This window comes from Leptonychotes weddellii, chromosome 10 (assembly GCF_054177405.1).
Source record: "Leptonychotes weddellii isolate Sample4059 chromosome 10, ASM5417740v2, whole genome shotgun sequence".
Classification (NCBI taxonomy): domain Eukaryota; kingdom Metazoa; phylum Chordata; class Mammalia; order Carnivora; family Phocidae; genus Leptonychotes; species Leptonychotes weddellii.
This window is the reverse complement of record NC_138378.1, coordinates 26,753,493-26,776,683: the sequence shown is the minus strand read 5'-3', so window position 1 is coordinate 26,776,683 and position 23,191 is coordinate 26,753,493. Positions and strand designations below refer to the sequence as shown.

General features: G+C 47.7%; 1 protein-coding gene across 2 annotated transcripts in view; it reads right to left on the bottom strand.

The window, feature by feature from the left end:
• Nucleotides 1-7,442: 7,442 nt before the first annotated feature.
• Nucleotides 7,443-23,191, bottom strand: part of ATRN (attractin) — a 147,291-nt gene continuing 131,542 nt past the window's right edge. Inside the window, exons 27-29 of one of the 2 annotated variants that reach the window (XM_081833132.1) lie at nt 19,187-19,294; nt 14,414-14,532; nt 7,443-11,951 (exon numbers count right to left, since the gene is read on the bottom strand). In XM_081833132.1, the coding sequence (XP_081689258.1) occupies nt 11,804-11,951; nt 14,414-14,532; nt 19,187-19,294 (375 nt within the window). In that variant the 3' untranslated portion in view covers nt 7,443-11,803. The remainder of the gene's footprint in view (nt 11,952-14,413; nt 14,533-19,186; nt 19,295-23,191) is intronic. The other variant, XM_081833128.1, reaches the window with a different exon arrangement.

Below are 23,191 nucleotides of genomic sequence, written 5' to 3'. Positions count from 1 at the left end.
AACCAACCTGGGCTACCTCTGCTCACCTTCGAGGCCAAACTGAATCAACTGTTAGATCCTGGTGGCAGAGATTTCTGTTGCTTTGTCTTCTTTGCTAGTACTCAGATTCAAAAACTATGCTTCCCAGCCTCCCTTGCAGCCAGGAGGTGGTTATGGGACACAGTCCTGGTCATAAGTGGAAGTCACAGGTGAGGCTTCCAGGAGAGTTCTTGAAACAGGAGAAGACTTGTTGGCTGGACCCTTCAGCCTTTAGCCTCCTCTCCCTTCTTCTTGCCCAGAACTTGGTGGCCATGTCTGGGGACATGGGTGCCATTTTGAAAATGGAGCCACGTGACATTGTGGAGCCACCGTCCCAGCCTCCATCTGCCTCCCTCTAGACTCTTCATTATATGAGAAAAATAATACCTTTAGTTTGTTTAAGCCTGTTTCTCCACAGACATCTGTCATTTGCAGCCAAACATAGTCTCTGATTGTCTCACTGCCACTTCTGGGGGGCCAGGGAGCCCCGGGATCACTTAGGAGACCCCCTCCTCATGTGCACAGAGCCCAGCCCTGACAGACACTTTAGAGTGATGGTCATTTTGTTGTTGTTGTTCTTGTTTTATTTCCACATATTCTGCCTGCTTCTGTCCATGGGGAGAGTCGAATTCTTTCCTGGAGTCTAGGGAAATGTGTCCTGTTTTCACAAGCCCTTGTGTGTGGCCGGTGTGGACCCGCGCGTGCCGGGGGCGTTGTGTTCATGTGCAGGTCTGCGAAGGTGTTCGGGAGGAGAAGGCAGAGCAGTGGCGGCCGAGTATGAAGTCTTCTGCCCGCTTCCTTCTTTCTCAAGAGCTTGGAGACCCTGATGAGGGAAGGGTTACAGAGTCTCCAGGCCGCTGCTTCTCAAAGCGGGTTGAGGCTTGTTAGGGGCCACGAAAGCGATGGAAGGGCACGTTGTTGGCGCCTTGCTCAGAGACTTCTCTGGGCCAAGCTGCTGGGGACGTTGGGTGCTAACCCCGCTCCCAGCTTCCCCCGCTCTAGAAGAAATGCCTGTAAAGATACCCTTTGCTCCCTGAGGTAGCCTGCAGCCATGCGGCCGAGTGGCGATTCCGTGCGCCATGCATGCTCCAGAGCTCCCTGTGGGATGGAGCTGAAGCTAGATCCCAGCTGAGACCACAGCCTAGCACCTTCCCCTGCCGGCTCCTGCCTCCCTCACTCAGAGGTTCCCCGGAGGGCACTCGCTCTCCTAAAGCATCCTGAGAATCCCTGTCTTGGGCTTGGTCTCTGGAGAACCTGACCTTAGACACAAGGGTTCAGTGCAGATCACACCAAAGCCCAGGCCTGGGGCTGTCCTGACCAGAAAAAGAGCCACTGGCTCTGAGACTCTGTATTTAGCACTCAGAACAAACCCACAGACACCACATGCAGCAACTACCAACCAGCCTGGCCACTTCAGCCAGTAATCTTATCGGAACCAAACACAAACCAGACGTGCTGGGGTAGGCAGCTGAGCAGTCTGGCTTCAGGCACGGCTGCGTCCGGGGGTTCGAGTGCTGGTGGCCCCGTTGGTCTGCGCATGGCCTCCTCCGTGGCCAGGCAGGCTCTCTCACCGCAGGGTGGGCAAGAGCCGTCCACAGCTCCACAGCTGCGGTCTCTCCTTTTAGGAACCTCAGCAGAGAAAGGCACGTCTCTTTCCCATCATCCATGGACTGAGTCAGGCAGGACCCCAGTAGGCCCAGCGTCATAAGCCTCTTCCAGTCGGCCCAAAAAGATCACATGGAATGGGAAGGACAGTTCTCCAGAGGAAGAGAAGTGGGGGGCTACTGGGCAGAGGGAAGCTCCGAGTCCAGCCTCTTCTCACTTCACGAAGAAGGAATGTTCTCGACTCTCTTCACCTGCATGGGAACGGGCACCTGTGTGTGGGCTGGAGAGAGACCATTTATGTGGGCTGGGAGCTGCGGCAGCGGGGTGAAAGCTGTTCACCGTGATGGGGCGGTGGCCCAGATGAAGGATTACGGGTCTTCTGGATGACGGGCCACACGTGCCGGTGTGTTAAACTCTAGCACTTCATTTTTTAAAAGTTTGTTTGTTTGTTTGTTTAATCTCTACACCCCACGTGGGGCTCGAACTCACAACCCCAAGATCAAGAGTCGTGTGCTCTACCGACTGAGCCAGCCAGGCGCCCCCATCACTTCATTTTTTTTTTTACTCCGATAATTAGAGTAAAATATAGGCATATACCTTTCAAAAGATTGCAAAGATGAAAAAAAGAGCAGCACTTAGTTGAAAACAGTGGCCCTGTGGCTGTCTCCCCTCTGTACTTCTCTCCAACTCAGGCGCGGGCTTCAACCGAATAGAGCCGCTTTAACGTCAGCGTGCCGCGGAAAGGAGGCTTCCTTTTTTTTTTTTTAAGATTTTATTTATTTATTTGACAGAGAGAGAGAGACACAGCGAGAGAGGGAACACAAGCAGAGGGAGTGGGAGAGGGAGAAGCAGGCTTCCCGACGTGGGGCTCGATCCCAGGACCCTGGGATCATGACCTGAGCCGAAGGCAGACGCTTAACCGACTGAGCCACCCAGGCGCCCCTTATTGGGAGCAGCGGGAAAACGAAAGTTCTCAGGGCTCCTGCTTTCTGGCTCTCTGTTCTTCCCCCAAGGGAACGGTCCCATGCGGGAGGCTTGAGGCCATTTGGGGCGTGGCCCCGGGCAGCTCTGAAGACAGAAGCCAAGAGGAGGGGACCGGGCACCATGGCTTACAGAGGCCACCCTCTGGCCACCCCTGGGCCCACTGACTTTCCGAGGGTTTTGTTGTTGGAATGGGCTGAATGGCGGCCCCAAAGCTATGTCCACATCCTAAGCCCTGGAACCTGTGATTGTTACCTTAGATGCTGGCAGAAGAGTGAATGTTACCTAATGTAGCAAAAGATGTGATCAAGAATCTGGGCAGGAGGAGCTTATCTTGGATTATCCGAGCGGGGCCCTAAATGCAGTCCTGTGCATCCTTAGAGGCAGGGGGAGATCAGAGAGATGATGTGAGGACAGAGCAGAGACAGGAGAGCCGGCGGCCACCAGAAGCTAGAAGAGGCTGGGAACGGGTTCTCCCCAGAGCTTCTGGAAGGGGCGCAAGCCCGTCAACACTGAGATTCCGGACTTTTGGCCTCCGGAACTGTGAGAATGAATTTCTGTTTTAAGCCACCGAGGTTGGGGAATTTGTCACAGCAGCCCCAGGAAGCCGAGAGTTGTCGGAGTTCAGTTTCTGTCACTTCTACCTGAAAAGGTCTGCCTCATACATGGTGTTAAGTCTGGCCAGACACCTCAAGGCTGAGTCCCGCTGCGGCCCCCATGACCAGGAACGGGTCCTGCCCTGTTCGTCCACATCTGTGTGTCGGCCTCCGTGTCCTTCCAGGTAGCCTGCTTGCTGTCATTCTCTCGTGTGCAGCCCTGGCCTCGTCCCCGTGACTGGGCCTCTGCTAGCTGCTGTCAGCACTGAGCCTCTAGCTGGCAGGTGGCTGGGGGCGGGGGAGGGGGTCAGGCAGAAAGGCAGGTGCTAGAAGCATCCATGGATTTATGGGTGGAAACTTCACGGCTCATGAATGTCCACTCTGGCTTGGGGCCTGGGTTGATACGGAATCTGCCTGTTGCCCCCTCCTGCCCTCTCCGCCGCATAGCTGAGTCAGGCAGGGCCAAACTCCCAGGAGCAGCTCATTTTTCGAGGAAGTGTGGACGCTGTTCGGTTAGATTTCCAGAGTAGCAGGAGGACAGGGGCCATGTGGGGCTTCAGGAGACATCCCCCAGCTGGACAGCAACTTGCCAGCGAGCTCGGCATGCGTGTGACAGGAGACAGAGCTGTGGCCCTGTCTTGCTGGCCTTCAGGCCCTGGAAGGCGTGAGTTGAAGGATGTCTTGGGAAGCTGTTTTGCCAAGAACATGTCACCCCACACTCAAAGGAGCCTCCAGTCCAAGGCAGAAGATACAGAGAGAATAATTAAGATGAGTACACACCAGAACAAAATACACAACCTCAGAAGCTGAGCCCTCATGGGATCAGGATTAAGCAAATGAGGAATGGCCTACTGGGTGTGTAAATGGGCCCCGAGCCAGGTTGTCCCCAGCTCCCCGTGCAGGACGTCAGGATGTTGCATATGGTCAGCAGGTCTTCCGGTCTGTCCCCTTCTTGTGTTGGCGACACAGGACAGAAGGGAATTCTCGTCAGGTGTGTTACCCAGCCAGCAACATGGGGCTGCGGGGTGTATCTGCACCCTGCACGTGTGTGTGGGTGGGGTTGGGGGCTCAGACACCAGGAAGGACAGTGCCATTGGGGACAGCATTTTCCAAAATGATGACCGGCTCTGGGTAAAGTTTTGAAGGAAACAAAATGTGCTCTTCCCTTGATTTACACCATAGTTGCATTTCTGGGAAACTGGCTGCATCAAACCAGCTCTCAGATCCTTGTGTTTGTAACCGGGTTGGGTTCCACACTTAGATGATTAGGAACAGGTTTTCTCATCTACACAAATACCCAACAAGACGTTTCAAAATCGAGGGGGAGGTGGGTCAGTTCTTGGTTGGGTGGGACAGTCCCATGTGTCACAGGATGACCACCTTCAGGCTCACCCACTAAATCATAGCAGCACCTCCCTGGGCAATGCAATAACCAAAAGGGCCCTTACCTCTTCCCCAAATGTCCCCCAGGGGGTGGTCCTCTGCCAGTTGAGAACTATGCCCCGCAGGCCCCGGCCAGGCCCAACTCCCAGGACTGCTAGGGAAGCCCACTTTGTTTTAGCCACTCTGGCCACTTTGGACCAGCTCAGACCCACCAGGCATGCCCTACCTCTAGGCCTCCGCACCTGCTGCTCCCTCCATTTCTGGTTGTTCTTGTCCCGAACACGCGTGTTCTTGTCCCGAACACCTTCATTCAGCTCTCTGCTCAGCTGTCACCTGTCAGAACGGCCTCCCCTGTCCCACTAAAGAGCAATCCCTCCCCCCCCGCCCCCACCCCGCACTTTCTGCCCCCTACTGCCTCGGTTCTTTCACAGAACTTACCATCTGATGTTGTATCCATTACCTGTCTCCCCAACTGCCTTGTACGCTCCATGAGGACAGGGATTTTTGTCTGTTTCGTTCCCTGAAATCCCTGGTCCCTACGCAATGTCTGGCCAGCAGATAGTGGCCAGACAGGGAAGGACACTCTCACGCAGGGAAGAGGAGGATGGCAGACATGCGGCGATTCTGAAATGCTCTGGGGCCCCGCGGCGTGTGCCCTCAGACATAGCTTGCACAACCATCTCCTGCCTGCGCGTGGTTCTAATGAATCACAGTGTTGGTTGGCTGTTTACATTTTTAAAGGTCAGACTAACGGTTTCTTTGGCAACGTCATTCCCTCAAAAACCTACACTTTTTTTTTTTTTAAAGATTTATTTATTTTAGAGAGAGCAAGCGGGGGAAGGGCAGACGGGAGAGAGAGAGAGAAACAGACTCCTGGCTGAGCACGGAGCCTGACTCGGGGCTCGATGTCACTGCCCTGAGATCATGACCTGAGCTGAAATCAAGAGTCGGACACTTAACTGACTGTGCCACCCAGGAGCCCCCAAAACCTACACTTTTTATTTCCCAGGCAGATCCAGGGTCAGTGATGACATTCCTGGTTCTTTCCTGGACGCAGTTCTCAAGTTGGCTTTCTATCTTTGCTTCCTTGTTGCCTCTCCCTCAAGATGCTGCCCTAGAGGTTACGAGGCCCAGGCGGGAAGACCACACCCTCCACCTGCTTCTCACCCCGGGAGGCCGAGAATTACTGGGTCTCTGTGGGTCGTGAGCGCCTCTTAGTGTTTGGAGGCCAGAAGCAGGAGGAGTTGGCTTTTCCAGCACTGCAAGACTCTGGATTTCAGGATCCTCCATCCCTTTCCCTTCGGCTTGTAAACTGGCTAATTCTTTCTGGAAGTCAACTCCTCCTTGTGGTGCCTCGCCAAAAGCAGCCAATAACAACATATGCCACATTCTGGGTTTCTTTCTTTCTTTGTTTCTTTTTTGACCTTCTTCCCTCTGAGCTAAAAACTCAGCAGACATGTAGACGGCTGAACTTGAACAGCCTCACCAGATGTTTTGCGCCTGCCTGGTGGGGACCCCAGCTGTTCTGCTGCCACCATGTTTGCTCCCTGCCTGCCACCTGGCCACGACCTAAGCCAAAGCCCTGCATTTTAGGTTTTGGTGACGGTTGCCCTGAGCTTCAGGGTACCAATCTATCAGCGAGAGTAAGAAAAGCCACTTGTGGTAATAAACCCCCAATCTCAGTGGATCAGTTAGAGTGGAAGTTTCCTTTTAGTGAGGCAAAGACCAGCACACAGCTCTTGCTGAGCAGGTGACTTGCCTCTAACTGGTGACTCAGTGACCCACATGCCTTCCAACCTCCTTGGCACCTGACCTCCAGGGAGTCCCATGCGGGAGCACCGTATGGGCCACGTTTGGAACTGGTGTCCATCCCTTCTTTGGCCACAGCTCAGTTTATGCCCCCCCCCGGGGGGGGGTCCACTGGCAAAATCTAATGGATTTGGTGAGCACACGGTGTTGTTTCTGCCACAAACCACACACTCCCAGGTTTTCATCCTGTCTTAAGCACTTGGTGGCTCCCACAGCCCTCCCCCGCTGAACAGTTTCATGGTTTTCTCCACCCTGGCAGTGGCCACCAGTCCAACCATTTACCTCCCCAGCCCAGTCCCAAGCGCTGGTGGGCTGGCGGGACCTGGTGCCCCGGCCTCCCTCCCCTCCAGCAACCACGGCATTTCCTTGTGTCTCCTCTTCGGTTCTCCACCCCCCTTACGCCGACCTTCCTGCTGGGGCTCCTGCACTCCACACCAGGGTGCCGAAGTGCACCATTCTGACCCTGCTCCACACGCAGGTGCCGCACCCACAGACACAGCTTTCTGGGTGAGAAGAAGATCAAAACCTCCGAACCAAGGACAACGCTGTGGCCGTGGAGTACTCAACCTGTCAGCACACCCGAGACTGAGCAGTCTGGAAAACCTAAACGTTCAGGAACCCATGAGAGAATGAGAAGATGAAAGACCAAGGGCAGCTGGGGTGCCTGGGCTGCGCCCAGCCCCCGCCAGGCCCCTACCCCGGGGACCCTCCCATGCCAGGGCAGAGCTGCCCTGCACACCGATCTCCTCCCCGCCCCCACCCCCCAGCACGGTCGCTTCAAGGGCAACGCCAGCTACAGTGGGGACGCTGGGAGTCTGCTCACAAGCTGCGCAGGGCTCTCTGTACCCCGTCACCCCAAGAGGTAGCCGAGGTGCCCACCCTGCTGGTTTTATACCTTGACCTTCACTCAATGCCAAGTGCTTCCTCTTAGTCTGAAAACTGGTAACCATCTTAAGCATTTCCCCCCCTTTTCGTAAGGTTCTAATGACCAGACTGTAAAAATAAAGGAAAACAACACAAAATCAAAATTCAACACTTGGAGCAAAAACCGCATTTTTACCAGATCTACTTTTATTTCAGAAGAAAATTTGTATTATAGTATTTACTTTTGTTTATATACAAGTTCTTCACATTTGTGTTTAAAATGCACAGACCTCCCTTAATTCTCTTGTTCCTGCTTAAATTAGCTGTTATTTTACAATACAAAAAATACCAAAAAATTGCAGTCCTAAATGTATGTATAACACCCACAGTCCCCAGCAATGAAATAGTTTACAATACTTACTCCATATTTACATGAGTGCAAGAAATGCTAAATTATACATATTAACAAACTAAGCTTGAATCCAAACCAAAAATAAAACAAAAACAAAAACCGTAAATACCTATAAAACAAAAACATTTCCAGAGCCAGAATTAGTTCAACGAAACAGGCTTCACTAGTGTTTAGAATGTTTTGTGCACAAATTTCAGTTTCTGAAAGTCAATTCCATTATTGCCTTTGAAAGAGAAGGCGCCAGTTCTCCTCTCCAGTCCAGATCATCTCCCTGCAGGTAAGGGTGTTCAGGAGTTTGAACGATTCCGGGCAAACGTCTCTTGGCGGGCCTGCCATCACGGTGATTTTTATGGTTGGAGCCGAGCTTGGTAAATTGGGCACACATTTCAGACTGAGAGCTGGTGCTCGGCCCCAGGACAGACCCTCTGCCTTCCTGGGTCTGTCCTCAGGGCGGCCAATTCTCACAGAAACCGCCACGAGGAAAGGTCTCCTGGGATGAGGGGCGCGAGCTGGGCTTTGCTGTAATTCCAAAGAGCTTCTTTCCGTCTCGGTCACTGCCCTAGCGTTAGCTCAGGTTGTTAGTAAGTGCTCAGGGAGTATTCACTGAGGGTGTGGATGGATGAGAGAGACTAAAGGATCAAAGTGTTCTCAAAAATGACACCAGCACCGGAGGAAGTGAACCCCCACCCCCTCCCCCGTTGAACTGACGGAGCGAGTTGCACTGAAAAGGTCCCATGTCTTCTTTCTACCGAGAGGGCTCTGGTCTTCTCGCGCATCCACGTCCGCCCCGGGCTTCCCGATCGGTGCGTCTCCCATCTCCCATCGGGGGCTTCAGGCCTCACCCCCAGATGTTCTGCTGTTTTCCTGCCAAGGGCTGCTTTTCCTCCAGGGCAGCTCGGGGGAGGCGTGGGGGGAAGTGTGGCTTGCCTTCTCTCCACACCTCCTCCATCTCTTCAAGCTGATCTCATAGGGAGTGCTGTAAGACGAGGAGTGGGGCGCGGACAGGAGGCCAGGCTGGGCGTGGATCCGCAGGAGGGAACGGGAGCGATCTGTCAGTGAACCGGCCATCCTACTCCCACCCTGCTTTTCAGTACAGGAAACCACAGTCCCGGGAAATGGTCATTCAAATTGTAGACCAAACGGAACAAAAGGCAGCCTGGAAAACCCCTTTCTGGAAAATCTGAGAGAGTCTTCGAACTGAGAGACTAAGAGAAACGCTTCTCAGGACAAGACTGGTCATCCGTGGCCAGGCACAGTAGCAAGAGGCTAACAGAAAGATTCATGACCCCCTGCAGAGCCTGCAGGTGACAGCGACATGCCCGCTGCCTTCAAGGCTCCTCACACAATGCTGTTTAAATGTACTCGACGCCTGAGTTCTCCTCTGTGTACCGGCAGACGATTTCTGTTTTAGAATCAACCAATTCGGACCAGATGCATCTGGACACACTGGCATGATGGGGATGCCCCCCCCCTTTTTTTGGTTTTGTTATCAATGTATCAGGGCCCAATGAGAGGACTTCTTTAGACTTGGATATCCGGTATGTGTCACAAAAACATATTAGGTAAAACTCAGACACCGTTACATTTAATAAAAATACATTGACATAGTTTTGTTTTATGTACACTCTGAATGTCTGAACATTCTGGACACTACTGTATAATTATGTACAAGTGCAACATCAATGTTTTCGTGACTATTTTAACTTATATACAGGCTCTCCTGTGACACGCAGGCATTTCTCTGAAGTTCCAGATGATTCCCTCTTGGTAACTGGCTCCTAAGCTGAGCGCCTCTTTCTCCTGCCCCTCCCTTCCTCTGGCCTGAGCCCTGAGGAAGCTGTTTGCTATTGGCTGCAAAGGAGAAGCAGGTGGATTCAGCTGTTTCTCCACTGTTGGAGCAGAAGTAAACATCACTTGCTCCTTTTTCCTTCCTTTTTAAAAATAAACTATCTTTTAGAAAAGCAAAACACCAAACCAGGTGCTATGGGACACGGTGTATGTTATTTCAAGGCCTGGGAAGCCATGGGGAAGAGACTTCTTTGGCCAAAGAAACACTGGTCCTTTGAACAAACAAGGATTTTCCTTGTGGGGGGTCCTTCTCCAGCGGCCTCCCTCTCTCTGCCAAGAGGCCTCATGGCAATTATAGGGGTAAAGCGCCAGTCTGAGGCAGGCTCTCTGTGGGTGCTGTGATGTGGAGCAGGGATGTGGGAAGCTTGAGAGAGAAGGGGGTCTTTTCTAGAATTGTCTGCTCTTTGTCATTGATGTGAAAAAGCAGCTTTTTGAGAGGCGAGTCTCAAAGTAGAGGTGTTTTGTGCATCAGACAGTGTTTTAGGGTTCAACTTCCATGAAAACATCTTTCCAGGCAACTTTTCATGGGCGAGGGCTGGGAAAGAGACAGCGTTCCTACTCTAGGCACTGCATGTCAAGGTGAAAAGCTGCAGTCTTTGCTCTTTCGAGTATTAATTTCTCCAAATTCACAAACGAGTGTGGTTGTCTAGAGGGCCATCCCTACGGGGTAATGCTAGAGAACCCCAAGTTTTGAAGTGGAAGAAAGACCTGCAGAGGCTGCCGCGTAATGCCGGAATACAGAGCACCATACACAGGGAAACCATGACCCCCAGGCAGCGGCCTGCGGAGAAGAGCAGGACTGCCCCGCCCCACTTCAACTTGGTCACTTTCCACTTGGCATGGTTATTCCTCCTTATCTATATTCTCTATGTGCTTTTCATCCTTCTCAGTGGTCACTGCCCTGCCCACAGCCACCACCCGGGGCTGGGAAGGAGGATGGGAGGGCCAAGCTGACCCTCTCCTGAAGGAGAGCCAGCAAACAGTTCCAGGTTCTTCTCCAGGCTTTGGGCGTGCAATTCCACCTGCAGCCTGAGGATGGCCCACCAGCTCAAGGCAGGCTCTAGGGCACACTGTTGCTCTTTGATGCAGGGATCCTAAGGGCTGGCATGCTCTTTTCTGCCCAAGGGAGACATGTAACATGGACGAGTCCCTGCCTCTGTGGTGTCCTGGCAGGAGTGGCTAGAAGGGCTGGAGCCAACGTCAGGCCTAGAGTGGGGGGCGGGGGGCAGGGGGCACATGAGGACCACACCTTATTTAGTGCTCCTGTCTTTTGACAACAACATAAACAGGAGCTTTCACAGTTTCGTAATTTCCGCTTTCCTCTCAGTCCCTGCTGCTAGGTTAAACGTTCCCTGGGGTGAGAAAATTCTTTCCTGGCTGCAAATTAGATTTTAGAAAAAGAGCAGATTGCCAATGGTAGCTATTTAAATTTTATAAGAATGTAGGAATGCAATTATGGAAAAACTTAGGCTTACTAACTTTCCAATTGCTAGATCTATTTCAAGTCTAGGCACTTAGTGTGTGTGTATGTGTGTGTGTGTATGTGTGAGAGAGAGAGAGACAGAGAGAGAGACATGAGAGAGGGAGAGAGACAGAGAGAGGGAGAGGATTTCAAATGGATTAAGAATAAATTAATCAAGTTGCTATAGAAAACTACCTATTACATCAGTTTACATTCTAAGTAACACTGCTGACCTTGACATTTAAAATAGCCCCCTTCTACCTTAGTTTGATATGATTCAAAAGAGATGGACCTTTGTTTATTCTCAACTAGAAAAAAGCTACTCCCTGCAAGAGAGAGGTTTGCCTACGTCATGCGAGAATAAGTAGCACATCTTTTAAAAAAGATAGCAGGCTTCAGATGAGAACAAATTCATTCATCTGACTAGTTTTTAAAAGACCATGTTCAAGAACGACTGGTGGTGAATGTCTACTTGTAAACACTACATCTTCTGTTTTTTGCAAGTTGAGACAGCCCCAAGAACAGTTTTCCACAAGTGAACCTGAGTGTTGCTCCCAGCTCTCTCACTGGCTCTGCCCCGGCCTCCTCCAGCAACAACTGGGTCACCCCTGGACCTGCCATTAAATAATTATTTCCTATGCAAAAGTAAAAGGTTAGATGCTGGAGCACAGATGGGAGAAACCGGCAAAGAAAGCTCGTGAACATGCAGAGGAGTCGGATGTTTCGAGGGTTTCCAGTCTTCGGCCCACTCCATGGAGCATCTCCCCGCCTGCCCCCTCCCTGCTGACGGCGCCGCACGCCAGCCCCCCCACCCCGCCGGCTCGCTCACGGAGAGTCTCCGCCCGGCCTCAGATGCAGGTCCCGGGCTGCGCGGGGGGCTGCTGCTTCCGGTTTCTCACGGCTCCTGACTTCTCTTTGTACACCATTGGCATCTGCTGAGAAATGTCCACGAGGGCGCTGGCCACCGCGAGACCTGGGGAGAGCCCATGGGGAACACGTGGTGAGGAGCAGCTTGCTTTGTCTTTAAACATAATTTCAGGAAACTTTTTTTTTTTTAACATTCCCGGGGTGCAATGAGCAAATAAATAAGTATAGAGGGGAAAAGCCTTCCTTCCTTCCGCGTTGTGCCTCCCTCCACCCGAGCACTGCTTTCAGTAATCTGTATATATCCTTTCAGGGTTTACTGATGCAAATACACACACATATTCTTCTCCCCTCCCCACTTTTTACACAACAGATGTAGCTTGCTGTTCAGCAGATCAGTGAAGCAAAGAGCTCTGCCTGGCAGTTGGAGCATTTAAGAAAGATTGCAGTCATGCTCTGAGTGCTACATTTTTCTGCGGGCCTCCAAAAGGGTGCCAAGAAAAAGCAGCACTCTTGATCAGTAAATTCAGATTCATTCCACATCACTCAGCCAGCACTAGTTATTTTCGTATCTATCCTAGACAGGTTAGGACAGACTCTGGGGCCAGGCTTTGGAATACATAAGGATCTTTAACCGCCCCATGCCTCCGTTTCTTCATTTGTAAAATGGGGACAATAACAGGACACGGCATGTGTGAGGAGTCACTGAGTGAACCCATGTGAACATCTTAGAATGGTACCTGGCTCGTCGCCCCACCACCCCCACCACCCTTGCTTTAGGGTCTAGTGGGTTCCATTCTCCTTTTTGTACTAGGAGCTGATTAACCTGATGTTCAGTGGGGAAGGCACGGTTCTGGGGGAGCTGGATTCTCAACGCATGTGAATGAGCCAGTGGAGGCTCAGCGCCCAGCTGAGGTCCTCATGAGCCACGTTAGTGCCACCTGTTACTCCACTGAGCCTATAAAAATGGAGGAATGGGGGGAGTGGGGGGGAGGTTTTATGTGCCTGGCGTGCAGTGGGGAATCCACACCAGTGACACTGTTTAGCAAAGGCAGAGTCCAGAGGAAGGACCAACTAAAATGGGGGGTAGAGAAGAGACCATCTAAAATGGGAGAATGGTCTCACTTGGGGTGGGTCTCAAGCAGTGAGCCGGCCTTCATCAGGAACTGAAGGGGATGAGGCCTATCAGGGAAAGGACAGGGCAGGAAAGGCCACAGTACTGCAAGCCTGTCACTTCCCTACTCTAGCCAGGGCCTTGCTCTCAGAGAGCACAGGCCAAGTTCGCTGAGCTGGGAAGTAACAGGAAACAATGCTCCAGAGTTCAGGTCAATGGGTCATTCTGTCCTTGACATGGATAAGGCTGAGTTAGGAGGTGAACTCACATCCCTAGGTCAGAGCAAATCAAGCTGTTCCCCTATGAAATGAAGCCCCCCCTTAGGCCTGGCCAAGCCTAAAGGCCTCCCTCGTGAGGACCCAGAAACCATTTCGAGAGCTCAGCTGGAGGCGGCTCTAGATCTGAGGGCTGCACTCAGGAGGCTTTGGAGCTCCGGGGCTGGGCAAGGATTCTGAGACATACTTTATCACAGACACAAGGCTTTCCTTGGCTAAGGCAACCGTGACCCCCAGAATCACTTCAACTGAAAGCTGTCTAAAATATATTGTGCGGGGCGCCTGGGTGGCTCAGTCGTTAAGCGTCTGCCTTTGGCTCAGGTCATGATCTCAGGGTCCTGGGATCGAGCCCCGCATCGGGCTCCCTGCTCCCCCTTCCCCTCCTTGCTTGTGTTCCTGCTCTTGCTATCTGTCAAATAAACAAAATCTTAAAAACAAAACAAAACAAAAAAGCCCCCCATATTGTGCATCTTGTCTGACGCGTCCCTCCAAAGTACTCCGCGATTAATCAGGATATTTCCGAAACTGTATTCCATATCTCCTTAGTGTTTAATAAGAGAATGTTTATCGAAATTATGATTTGTGTACTTGATGGAATTGCATAAAAGAAACTGGTAAAATGTTACATAGCAAAGTGTCAAAATGTTTATGATAGTTATATGAAAAAAGAAGAATAAAAATTAAATCTATACAATCATTTCAACAAAGCTGCTGCCAGGGCTGGAAAGGAAAGAGAACAATGAACACTGGTGGGTGCTGGATGGTAGGATTGTGAGTACCCTTCCAAGACTTCCTTTAAGCTGTTATAATTGCTGTTTGTGCCTTATATTTAACAGAGTGAAAAAGCAAAAGACAGGCAGTAGTGCTACAAATACCAGTTTGAGAGTGGACAGCTTGGAGGAGCCAGCTGGGAGCCACGAAGAGTAGGTAAGACGACCACGGAAGAGCATAGGGAAGGGAAGGTAGGGGCGGAAGCGTCCATACCTCCGGGAGGCCGAGGGAGAGGGGCAATCCCAGCTTGTCCCTGGGAAGGAACCTCTGGACAGACAGTTTAGGGAACACCAGGGACAATGGGATCATCTCCCCAAATCCTTACAATGACACGAGGTAGGCACGTGCCTCCTGTTCACTATCGCTTCTTTACCCAAGTTCACGTCTGGTTTGTCACTGGCCCTCATCCACTCACCTGACTGCCCAGGAGGAGGGATTCCACAGAGCCCTCGAGGGAGCCTCACAAACACAGAGAGGACAGCAGCTTTGTTGCCAAAACACGGCTCCAGGGCAATGGGTTTGGGAACAGTCTGGTGGGAGATAACAAAGAATTACCTAAACCAGTGTTTCTCAAGTGTTAATGATGCAGCCTTCACAAGTGATTTTTTTTTCATTTTTTTAAAATTTAAATTCAATTAATTAACATATAATGTATTATTGGTTTCTGAGGTAGAGGTCAGTGATTCATCAGTCTTATATCAGTCTTATATAATACCCAGTGCTCATTACATCAAGTGCCCTCCTAAATGTCCATCACCCAGTTACCCCACCCCCTCGTAATTTTTAAAGATGCCCTCTATTAGTTTCTATTGCTGAGTAAACTTAGTTGCCTACAACAGCACCTATTTATTATCTATCTCAGTTGGGCAGGTCGGAAGTCCAGGAGAGCTCTGTAGGGTTCTTGCTTACAGATACAGGTCTGTTCATCTCTTCCATCAGTTCTGGAAAATTCTCAGCTCTTATCTCTCAAAGGTCTCCATGATCTCAGCTTTTATCTTCACAGGTGGAAGTCAAGTTAGCATCTAGGCCGGCTCTTTCCTGCAGGCTCTAGGGAAGAATCTGTTCAAAACTCATTCAGGCGGCCTCAGATGGCCGGCAGAATCCAGTTCCTTGCAACTGTAGGTCTGAGGTCCCCACTTCCCTGCTGCAGGGGGCTACCTTCCAGCTTCAAATCAGTGGTGGTGTGCCAAGTCCTTTGCATGTTTCCTCTTCTGCCACCAGCCAGAGAAAGTCTCTCAGTGTCTTAAGGTCTCAGCTACCTTGGGATTTGTATGACTTTTGCCCAATCCCTTCAGAGCAGCACCTAGAGTAGTGTTTGACTGAAAAACCATGAGCTGGGAATCTTGGTGGCCATCTTTAGAATTCTGCCTGCCATACCTCCAAATACATCATTCATTTCTTCAATTTGGTTGAAGAAAATGACTTCTGGAACCACTGTGGCCGCAGCACAGGGAAGGACGGGGTGGGTGAGAGGACAGTGCAGTGATAGGGGTGTAGGTGTGTGTGGTGGTGGAAGACAGAACCAAAGACATGTGCTGATGGACTGGCTGTCTGATGAGAATGAGAGCAAGCACGGACCAAGCACAGTTCCAGGATTTTGGCCTGAGCGGCTAGGATGAGGTACTGAGTTGGGGGTGATATGCCAAGAAGAGGTGTGGGGGATAATATCCAGAGCTCAGCTTTGGCTATGTTAACTCTGAGATGGCTGCTAAGACATCCAACTGGGGATACCGAGTAAGCAAGCAATTGGTTATAGGAGTTGGAGGTTCACAGGAGAGGTCCGAGCAGAGAGATGGTGTTAAAATAAACCCATGACGGAAAAGATCACTTCTTGGTCTGAATGTTTGTGTCCTTCTAAAATCCGTAATGTTAAATCTTAATGCCTAATACGATACTTGGAGGTAGGGCCTTTGAGAGACGATTAGTGCCCTCATAAGAGACCCCCGAGAGCTCCCTAGCCCCTTCCACCATGTAAGGTCAGAGTGAGAAGGCACCATCTACGAACCAGGAAGGGTGCTTCCACAGACACTGAATCTGCCAGCACCTCGATCTTGGACTTCCTAGCCTCGAGAATTTGTAAGAAATTTCTGTTGTTTCTAGGACACCCAGTCTCCAGCGCTTGGTTATAGCAGCTCGAACAGACTAAGTTACCAAAGGACTGGGTGCAAAGAGACGTGAGAGGAGGCCCAAAGACTGAGGCAGCCCTGCACCATTAGTGGTGTGGGGCCATGGAGAGGGCTGCACAGAGAACACTGAGCAAGAGCCCCCAGAAGGTGAGAGAGTGTGTGTCCTGGAAAGAGCGTCAATAAAGCGTTCGACGGAGTAACCACCTGGGTCATATGCCATTGACATATGACATATAGTGCTGCTGCTTAGTACTTTAGATTTGTCTGTTTTATTAATCCCACAAATTGTTATTTTATCACATTCGCTTAGATTTATGTACATGCTTACCACTTCACTTTCTCACTATTCCTTCTCATTCCTCAGTCCTGGGTAGTTTGCCTTTCTCCGAGCACATCCTGTAGACATTTCTTTTGTACAGGTCTCTGGTAGCCAACTCAGCTTTCCTTCTCATCGGAAGAAATCGCGCTTCTGTCCTTGTTCTCGGAAGGCAGTTACTGGGCACGCTATTCTAGGTTGGCAGTTCTCCTGATGTCATTTAGAGACATTCTTCCACGCTCTTTTGGCTTTTGATGTTACTAATGAGAAGTCAGTTGTTGCTCTGTCATTTCCTTTAGGTGATCTTTTCTTTTTTTTCCCCCAGTTATTTTATTAATGTAGTAAATAGACTAACATTTACCATCCTAACCCTTTTTTTTTTTTAAGACTTCATTTATTTGAGAGAGGGAGAGACAGAGATGGCGAGAGAGCACAAGTGGGGAGTGGGAGAGGGAGAAACAGGCTCTCCGCTGAGCAGGGAGCCTGATGTGGGACTCGATCCCAGGACCCCGGGATCATGACCCGAGCCAAAGGCAGACGCTTAACCAACTGAGCCCCCCCAGGAGCCCCCCATCCTAACCATTTTTCAGTGTACACTTCAGAGGTATTAAGTAGATTCATATTGTTATGCAACCATCATCACCATCCATCTTCAGAACTCTTTTCATCTTGCAGAACTGAAACCCTCCACCCATAGTGACTCCCTATTCCCCTCTCTCTCAACCCCTAACAACCACAATTATACTTTGTCGCTATGGACTTGAGTATTCTAGATAACTCAGAAAAGTGGGATCTTACAGTATTTGTTTTTTTGTGACTGGCTTATTTCACTTAGCATAATGTCCTCAAGGTTCACCCATGTTGTAGCAGGTGTCAGAATTTCCTTCCTTTTTGAGACTGAATAATATTCCTTTGTATGTGTAGACCACATTTTGCATACCCATTCATCTACTGATGGACATTAGGGTGCTCCCATCTTTTAGCTACTGTGAATAATGCTGCTATGAACATGGGTGTACAAATATATCTTTGAGACCTTGTCTTCCATTCTTGCAGGTATATATCCAGAAGAGGAACTGATAGATTATATGGTAATTCTATTTTTGTTTTTTTGAGGGAGACCAATACTGTTTTCCACAGCAGCTACATCATTTCACATTCCCACTAACAATGCTCAAGGGTTCTAATTTCTTCACACTGTGGCAATCCTACAGTATAGATATAAAATACATGTCAGGTCTTCTCATTTTATCCTCCATATTCTTATCATTTGTCATAGTTTCCATCTTCTTGTGTCTCTGTTCTGCATTCTGCGCAATTTCTTCAGATTCATCTTCCAGTTCAAAAGTTCTGTCTTTACTTGTATCTGATGTGCTGTTTAAAATGTAGACGGAGGGCGCCTGGGTGGCTCAGTTGGTTAAGTGACTGCCTTCGGCTCAGGTCATGATCCTGGAGTCCCGGGATCGAGTCCCGCATCGGGCTCCCTGCTCGGTAGGGAGTCTGATTCTCCCTCCTCCCTCTCATGCTCTCTGTCTCTCATTCTCTCTCTCTCAAATAAATAAATAAAATCTTTAAAAAATAAAAATAATAAAATAAAATGTAGACGGAGTTATTTAAAAAATTTCAACCCCTATATGTTCCATTTATTTTTTTTAAAGTTTATTTATTTATTTAAGTAATCTTTATACTCCACATGGGGCTGGAACTCACAACCCCAAGATCAAGAGTCGCGTGCTCTACTAACTGAGCCAGCCAGCTGCCCCTGTATGTTCCATTTCTAACAGTTCCATTTGGTTCTTTTTTAGATCTGGTCACTCTTGATTCATGGTGTCCTCATCTTTATGATTCCATCTTTCACGTCTTTAAACATTTCATACAGAGCTGTATTATACGCTTTAGATGCCGCTCTAATGTGTGAAGTCCTGTCTAAACCACTGTCCATGGTATCTGCTAACTCCTATTCCTAGTGGCTTGTCTCTCTTGTCCTTGGTGATCTCTGATTGCTTGATCTTGATCTCTGGGGATCCTACATGGCTGAAATGGGGATGCTTTCCCACAGAGAGGATCTGCACCTATGTCGGCTGGGAGTCATGGTGTGTTACCAATCTGGAACCACTTCAGACCACACATCGTTCTGGTTTTGGTTCACGATTTGTTCTTTTTTGGGGGAGGGATAGGAGAATATTTCCTGGGAATTTCACCTACTTCCTATGAGCTCAGTAATGCTTTAATAAGTATTTTAAAATTCAGGTTCTATAACTCTTTCCCCAGAGCATCTGAAATAGTTCATCATTTTGCCAAAAGAGAAACTTTTCTTTCTTCATCATTTTTCTGGGAGGAGTCAGAAATATTTACATTCCATGGAATGCATAGTGAATTATAATTTTTGCCCCTTTTAAGAAAATTCCCTAAACTACTTATAAAAAGCAGTGTTTCAATTTAGCTCTTTTCCAATATAAATTTTTAAAGTATTACGCCACAGAATACTTAACAAGAATTTGAGACAAACGATTCATATTTTTAAATTCCTTGAACATGAGAATGCTTAACAACATGAAAGACTGAAAAATGAAAGCAAAAGAATATCTGACAACATCAGCGTGTTGCCTTATTGTTAAAAAGAGAGAGAGAGGAACACATAATTATGAGGCAACAGAATAAGGCTCTTGTTCTCTGTGGTCTCCCCAGACTTAGAAGCCTGAGTTCTGACAAGTTTTCGGGACTTTTGAACCACATTCTCACCTTTATACTCCCCCCAATAAGATCAGGAGGCTCTTCATCTGTTTCCAAGGCAACATTTACGGAGGCAAAGGGACGACTGGCCATCTGCTGCATCTCTCGAAGAAGTTGCTATGGAGTAATATTGTGGCAAGCGTTAGTGCACAGAGTACTGAGGGGATTTTATTAGGGAACAGGACATATTAAAAGTACCTCATCCTGCCCGCTTCAAACAAATCAAGTCCAAAATGACATTTTTGAGACAGCTGGAGAAAACTGGACACAGACCAGGTACCATCAGGACTTACTAAATTTTGTTGGATGTGATAACAGCACTATCATCATATTAAAGAAAAAGTCCTTGCCTGTTACAGATACATGCTAAAGTACTGATGGACAGAATGCTATGCTGCCTGTTTGTTAAGTACATACAATAAATGATGTAGCCCTGTCTCCTCATATTTTTGTTACTAAAGCCAGCCTTTCTTCTTTCCTACTGAAACTTGAACCAAGTATTGAGACCACAGATAGGAATGGAAAGAGCTCTTTGTTCACAGGGGTGGTATAAGCTGAAAACAAACAAATGTGAAGTGTGGCAAAGTCAGAGGGAGATGCAGGGGCTCTGGATTTAGGGAGGCTTGGATGTGAACCTTTGATCCAATACTTTCCAGCTGTATCACCTTAAAAAAGGTGTTTAAAGTCTCTGGGCTTCAGTTCCCTCTTCTCTGAAATGGGTTTTTAATCCTAAGAGTGTTAGTAGGTTCAAAGGAGACACTGAAACCAGCTCAGCGCCTAGCACATGGTGGATCAATATCTATCAATCATATATCATTTAGGATATTGGAGATCTGGGTATGTCACTGAAGTTTGGAGGTCATGCCACGGAAGGCAACAAGGCCTGACTTCAAACCACCCCCTTGGAACTATGGTAGGAGACAGAATCTTAGTCTGGATAGATCAGCGCTCAGTTTTAGAAGGATATTTTTATGTGAAACATTTTCTTAAAATACTAACATTCTACATCTTGTCAAGCTGTTGGTCCACTTACTCAACAAATCTATGCAGCAACCCTACTCTGGGTTCTGTGCTATTCCAGAGCTGGAGTCACAGTAGGACAGGGTGCCTATGCTCCCCCAATTCAGAAGTTCCTTTATGAAGAGTGCAGAAGATAATGTGTGTAAAAACAAGTAAAACGGAGCCTGGCGTCTAGCAAGCACTTAAGCTGTGTCAGCTGCTATTATTTTTGTTGTTATAAATCCCATTAAGTCATTTCTTCTACAGTTCTGAGAGGGTTAAGACATGACTGAAATTGTTGAAATGCTGAAATATATTTTGAACAGTCAGGTTCACAGTTACAGAGAAATTTTAAATCACAAGGGTAAAAGCTTAGTTAATTTTTTGATAACAACTGTGTCATAAGCGTACTTTTTTTAGGCGTGGGGGAACTCTTAAAGAAGTTTAATCTGGGATTTTTGAAGAAGTTTAAATGATTTAAAAAATAATATGCTGAAGAAACTGTTATTCTTACTGAACCTAAATAAAGCCTATCCTAACCCTGTGAGGTAGGAATCTTCTAATTCTTCCTTCCTCTTTGATAAAGCATGCTCCCCGGTGTGGCAAAAGAAAGAAAATCTTTCCTCCACCAGACATTCACCATTCCTATAGAATGAAGAAATATCTTTTTAAAATTTTATTTAGATTCATAAGCATACTTTTTAAAAACCTTTTTTTTTCTACAAGGCGTTCATCCTCTCCGTATTTTCTTTCAAGTATGTTTTCTAGTTGGCTGTTTGTCTTCACTGATTTATTTTTGATATACTTAAGTATTTTTGATATACTTATTACTTTTTAGGCAGGCAAATCGCTACTATACAGTATGCATCCATCATCTTATCTGAAAATCGTAATTTTGTCCCCTTTCCAATAGTAATAAAACTTCTTATTTCTCTTTCTCCGAGTGCACAGCCTAGAATACCCAGAACAGAATTAAGTGACGATGCGGACTACAGGACTAGGCACGTGGCCTGTGAAGACCGAAGTCCCAAGTTGAAAGCCCAGTTTGGCCTCTTAGTAACTGTGCAATGGTCAATTATTCCACCTCCCTGAGCCTCAGTTTCCTCATCTGTGAAACAGGGTCAGTAACTATTTCATGGGCTTGTTACGAAGGGTAAATTAGTTAATCTATATAAAACCTCTTAGAACAGTGCCTGGAATTTAGAAATGCTCAAATGTCAGCTCATTATGACAAACTTGTCTAGATTTTGTTGGTACAACTTCTAGTATTTTTATGTCATGAGTGATGTTGGTTATCTGGATATTCTTTATAGTGTTAAAAGGAGGTATTATTTTTGAGTTTACTAAGAGTTTTGTTTTTAAACCAGGAACCAGAGTTGAATTTCAATAAATGACTAAGTGATTACTTGGCCACTACTAAAAATTTAGGTTCTATTTTTACCCACTGAAATAACCTATTCTGATAGGTTTTCTGGTAGGAAATGATCCTGTTATTACACTGGTAAATTAGACTGCTCCACATACACTCACTGTGTGACTGGCCTTTGTTTTGGTTTCAAAGTTTTTGTGCATATAATGAATTAGGACTCCTTAAGCTTTCCATCTTTTCCCTTACTCTGGAACAGTTTATATATTTTGGAAATAATTAATTCTCCTAAGCACTCAAGGAGAAATAGACTATTATTATTTCCATAAGTTCATTTCAAATGGAAACCCCCTGGGGTAATGCCTTTCATGGAGAGAGTAATATTTTGACAAGTTTTCAATTCCTTCCCTGGCTACTGGTTTATTGAGGCTTCCCACTTCTTTCTTACTCCATTTGGATAACTTGTATTTTTTTTTTTTTACAACACTGTACAATTCATTGGGATTTTAAAATGTCTTAGTAATGGAGCTATTAAAAAATCCCTCTGAATATGTTACCCACTGAATTTTAAGAAGGATAATAAAAAGGATGCAACATTATTACCTCTATGCTAACATCACCTTTACATGGGTCAGAAAAGGGGTCATGGCCCCCAGGAGGAGGCTCTCATTATAGACATTAATGTTCAGGGAACAATGCTGCGTGCTTTTGAGTTCTGATTTGGGATATTTCCATTCTCTTCTAAATCTTATCTACAGATCAATCTTTTTAAAAAGATTTTATTTATTTGACAGAGAGAGAGACAGCGAGAGAGGGAACACAAGCAGGGGGAGTGTGAGAGGGAGAAGCAGGCTCCCCGCCAAGCAGGGAGCACAATGCGGGGCTGGATCCCAGGACCCTGGGATCATGACCTGAGCCGAAGGCAGACGCTTAACGACTGAGCCACTCAGGCACCCCCTATAGATCAATTATTATATAGAAAAGGGCATGAGTAGATACAGAAGACCGAGGAGCGAATGTCAGCCTAGATCTCAGTGCCCTTCCATTATCAACAATGCAACAATAGATGGGACTACTAGAAGGCAGAGTAATAACATCGGTGAAAGTTGCGATAAAGATTTTATGTTGTCACTTTTAACCAAGTTTATTTATTTGACTTGTCAACCGTAAATATTTGCTTGACTTACTCTTTTTTTTTTTATTAACATATAATGTATTGTTTCAGGGGTACAGGTCTGTGATTCATCAGTCTTACACAATACACAGTGCTCACCACAACACATACCCTCCCCAGTGTCCATCACCCAGCCACCCCATCACCCCATCCCTCCCACCCCCTCCATTCCAACAACCCTCAGTTTGTTTTCTGAGATTAAGAGTCTCTTATGCTTTGTCTCCCTCTCTGGTTTCATCTTGTTTCATTTTTTTTTTTTTAAAAGGATTTGTTTTTTTTTTTTTTTTTTTTTTAAGATTTTATTTATTTATTTGACAGAGAAAGACACAGCGAGAGAGGGAACACAAGCAGGGGGAGTGGGAGAGGGAGAAGCAGACTCCCTGCCGAGCAGGGAGCCCGATGCGGGACTCGATCCAGGGACTCCAGGATCATGACCTGAGCCGAAGGCAGTCGCTTAACCAACTGAGCCACCCAG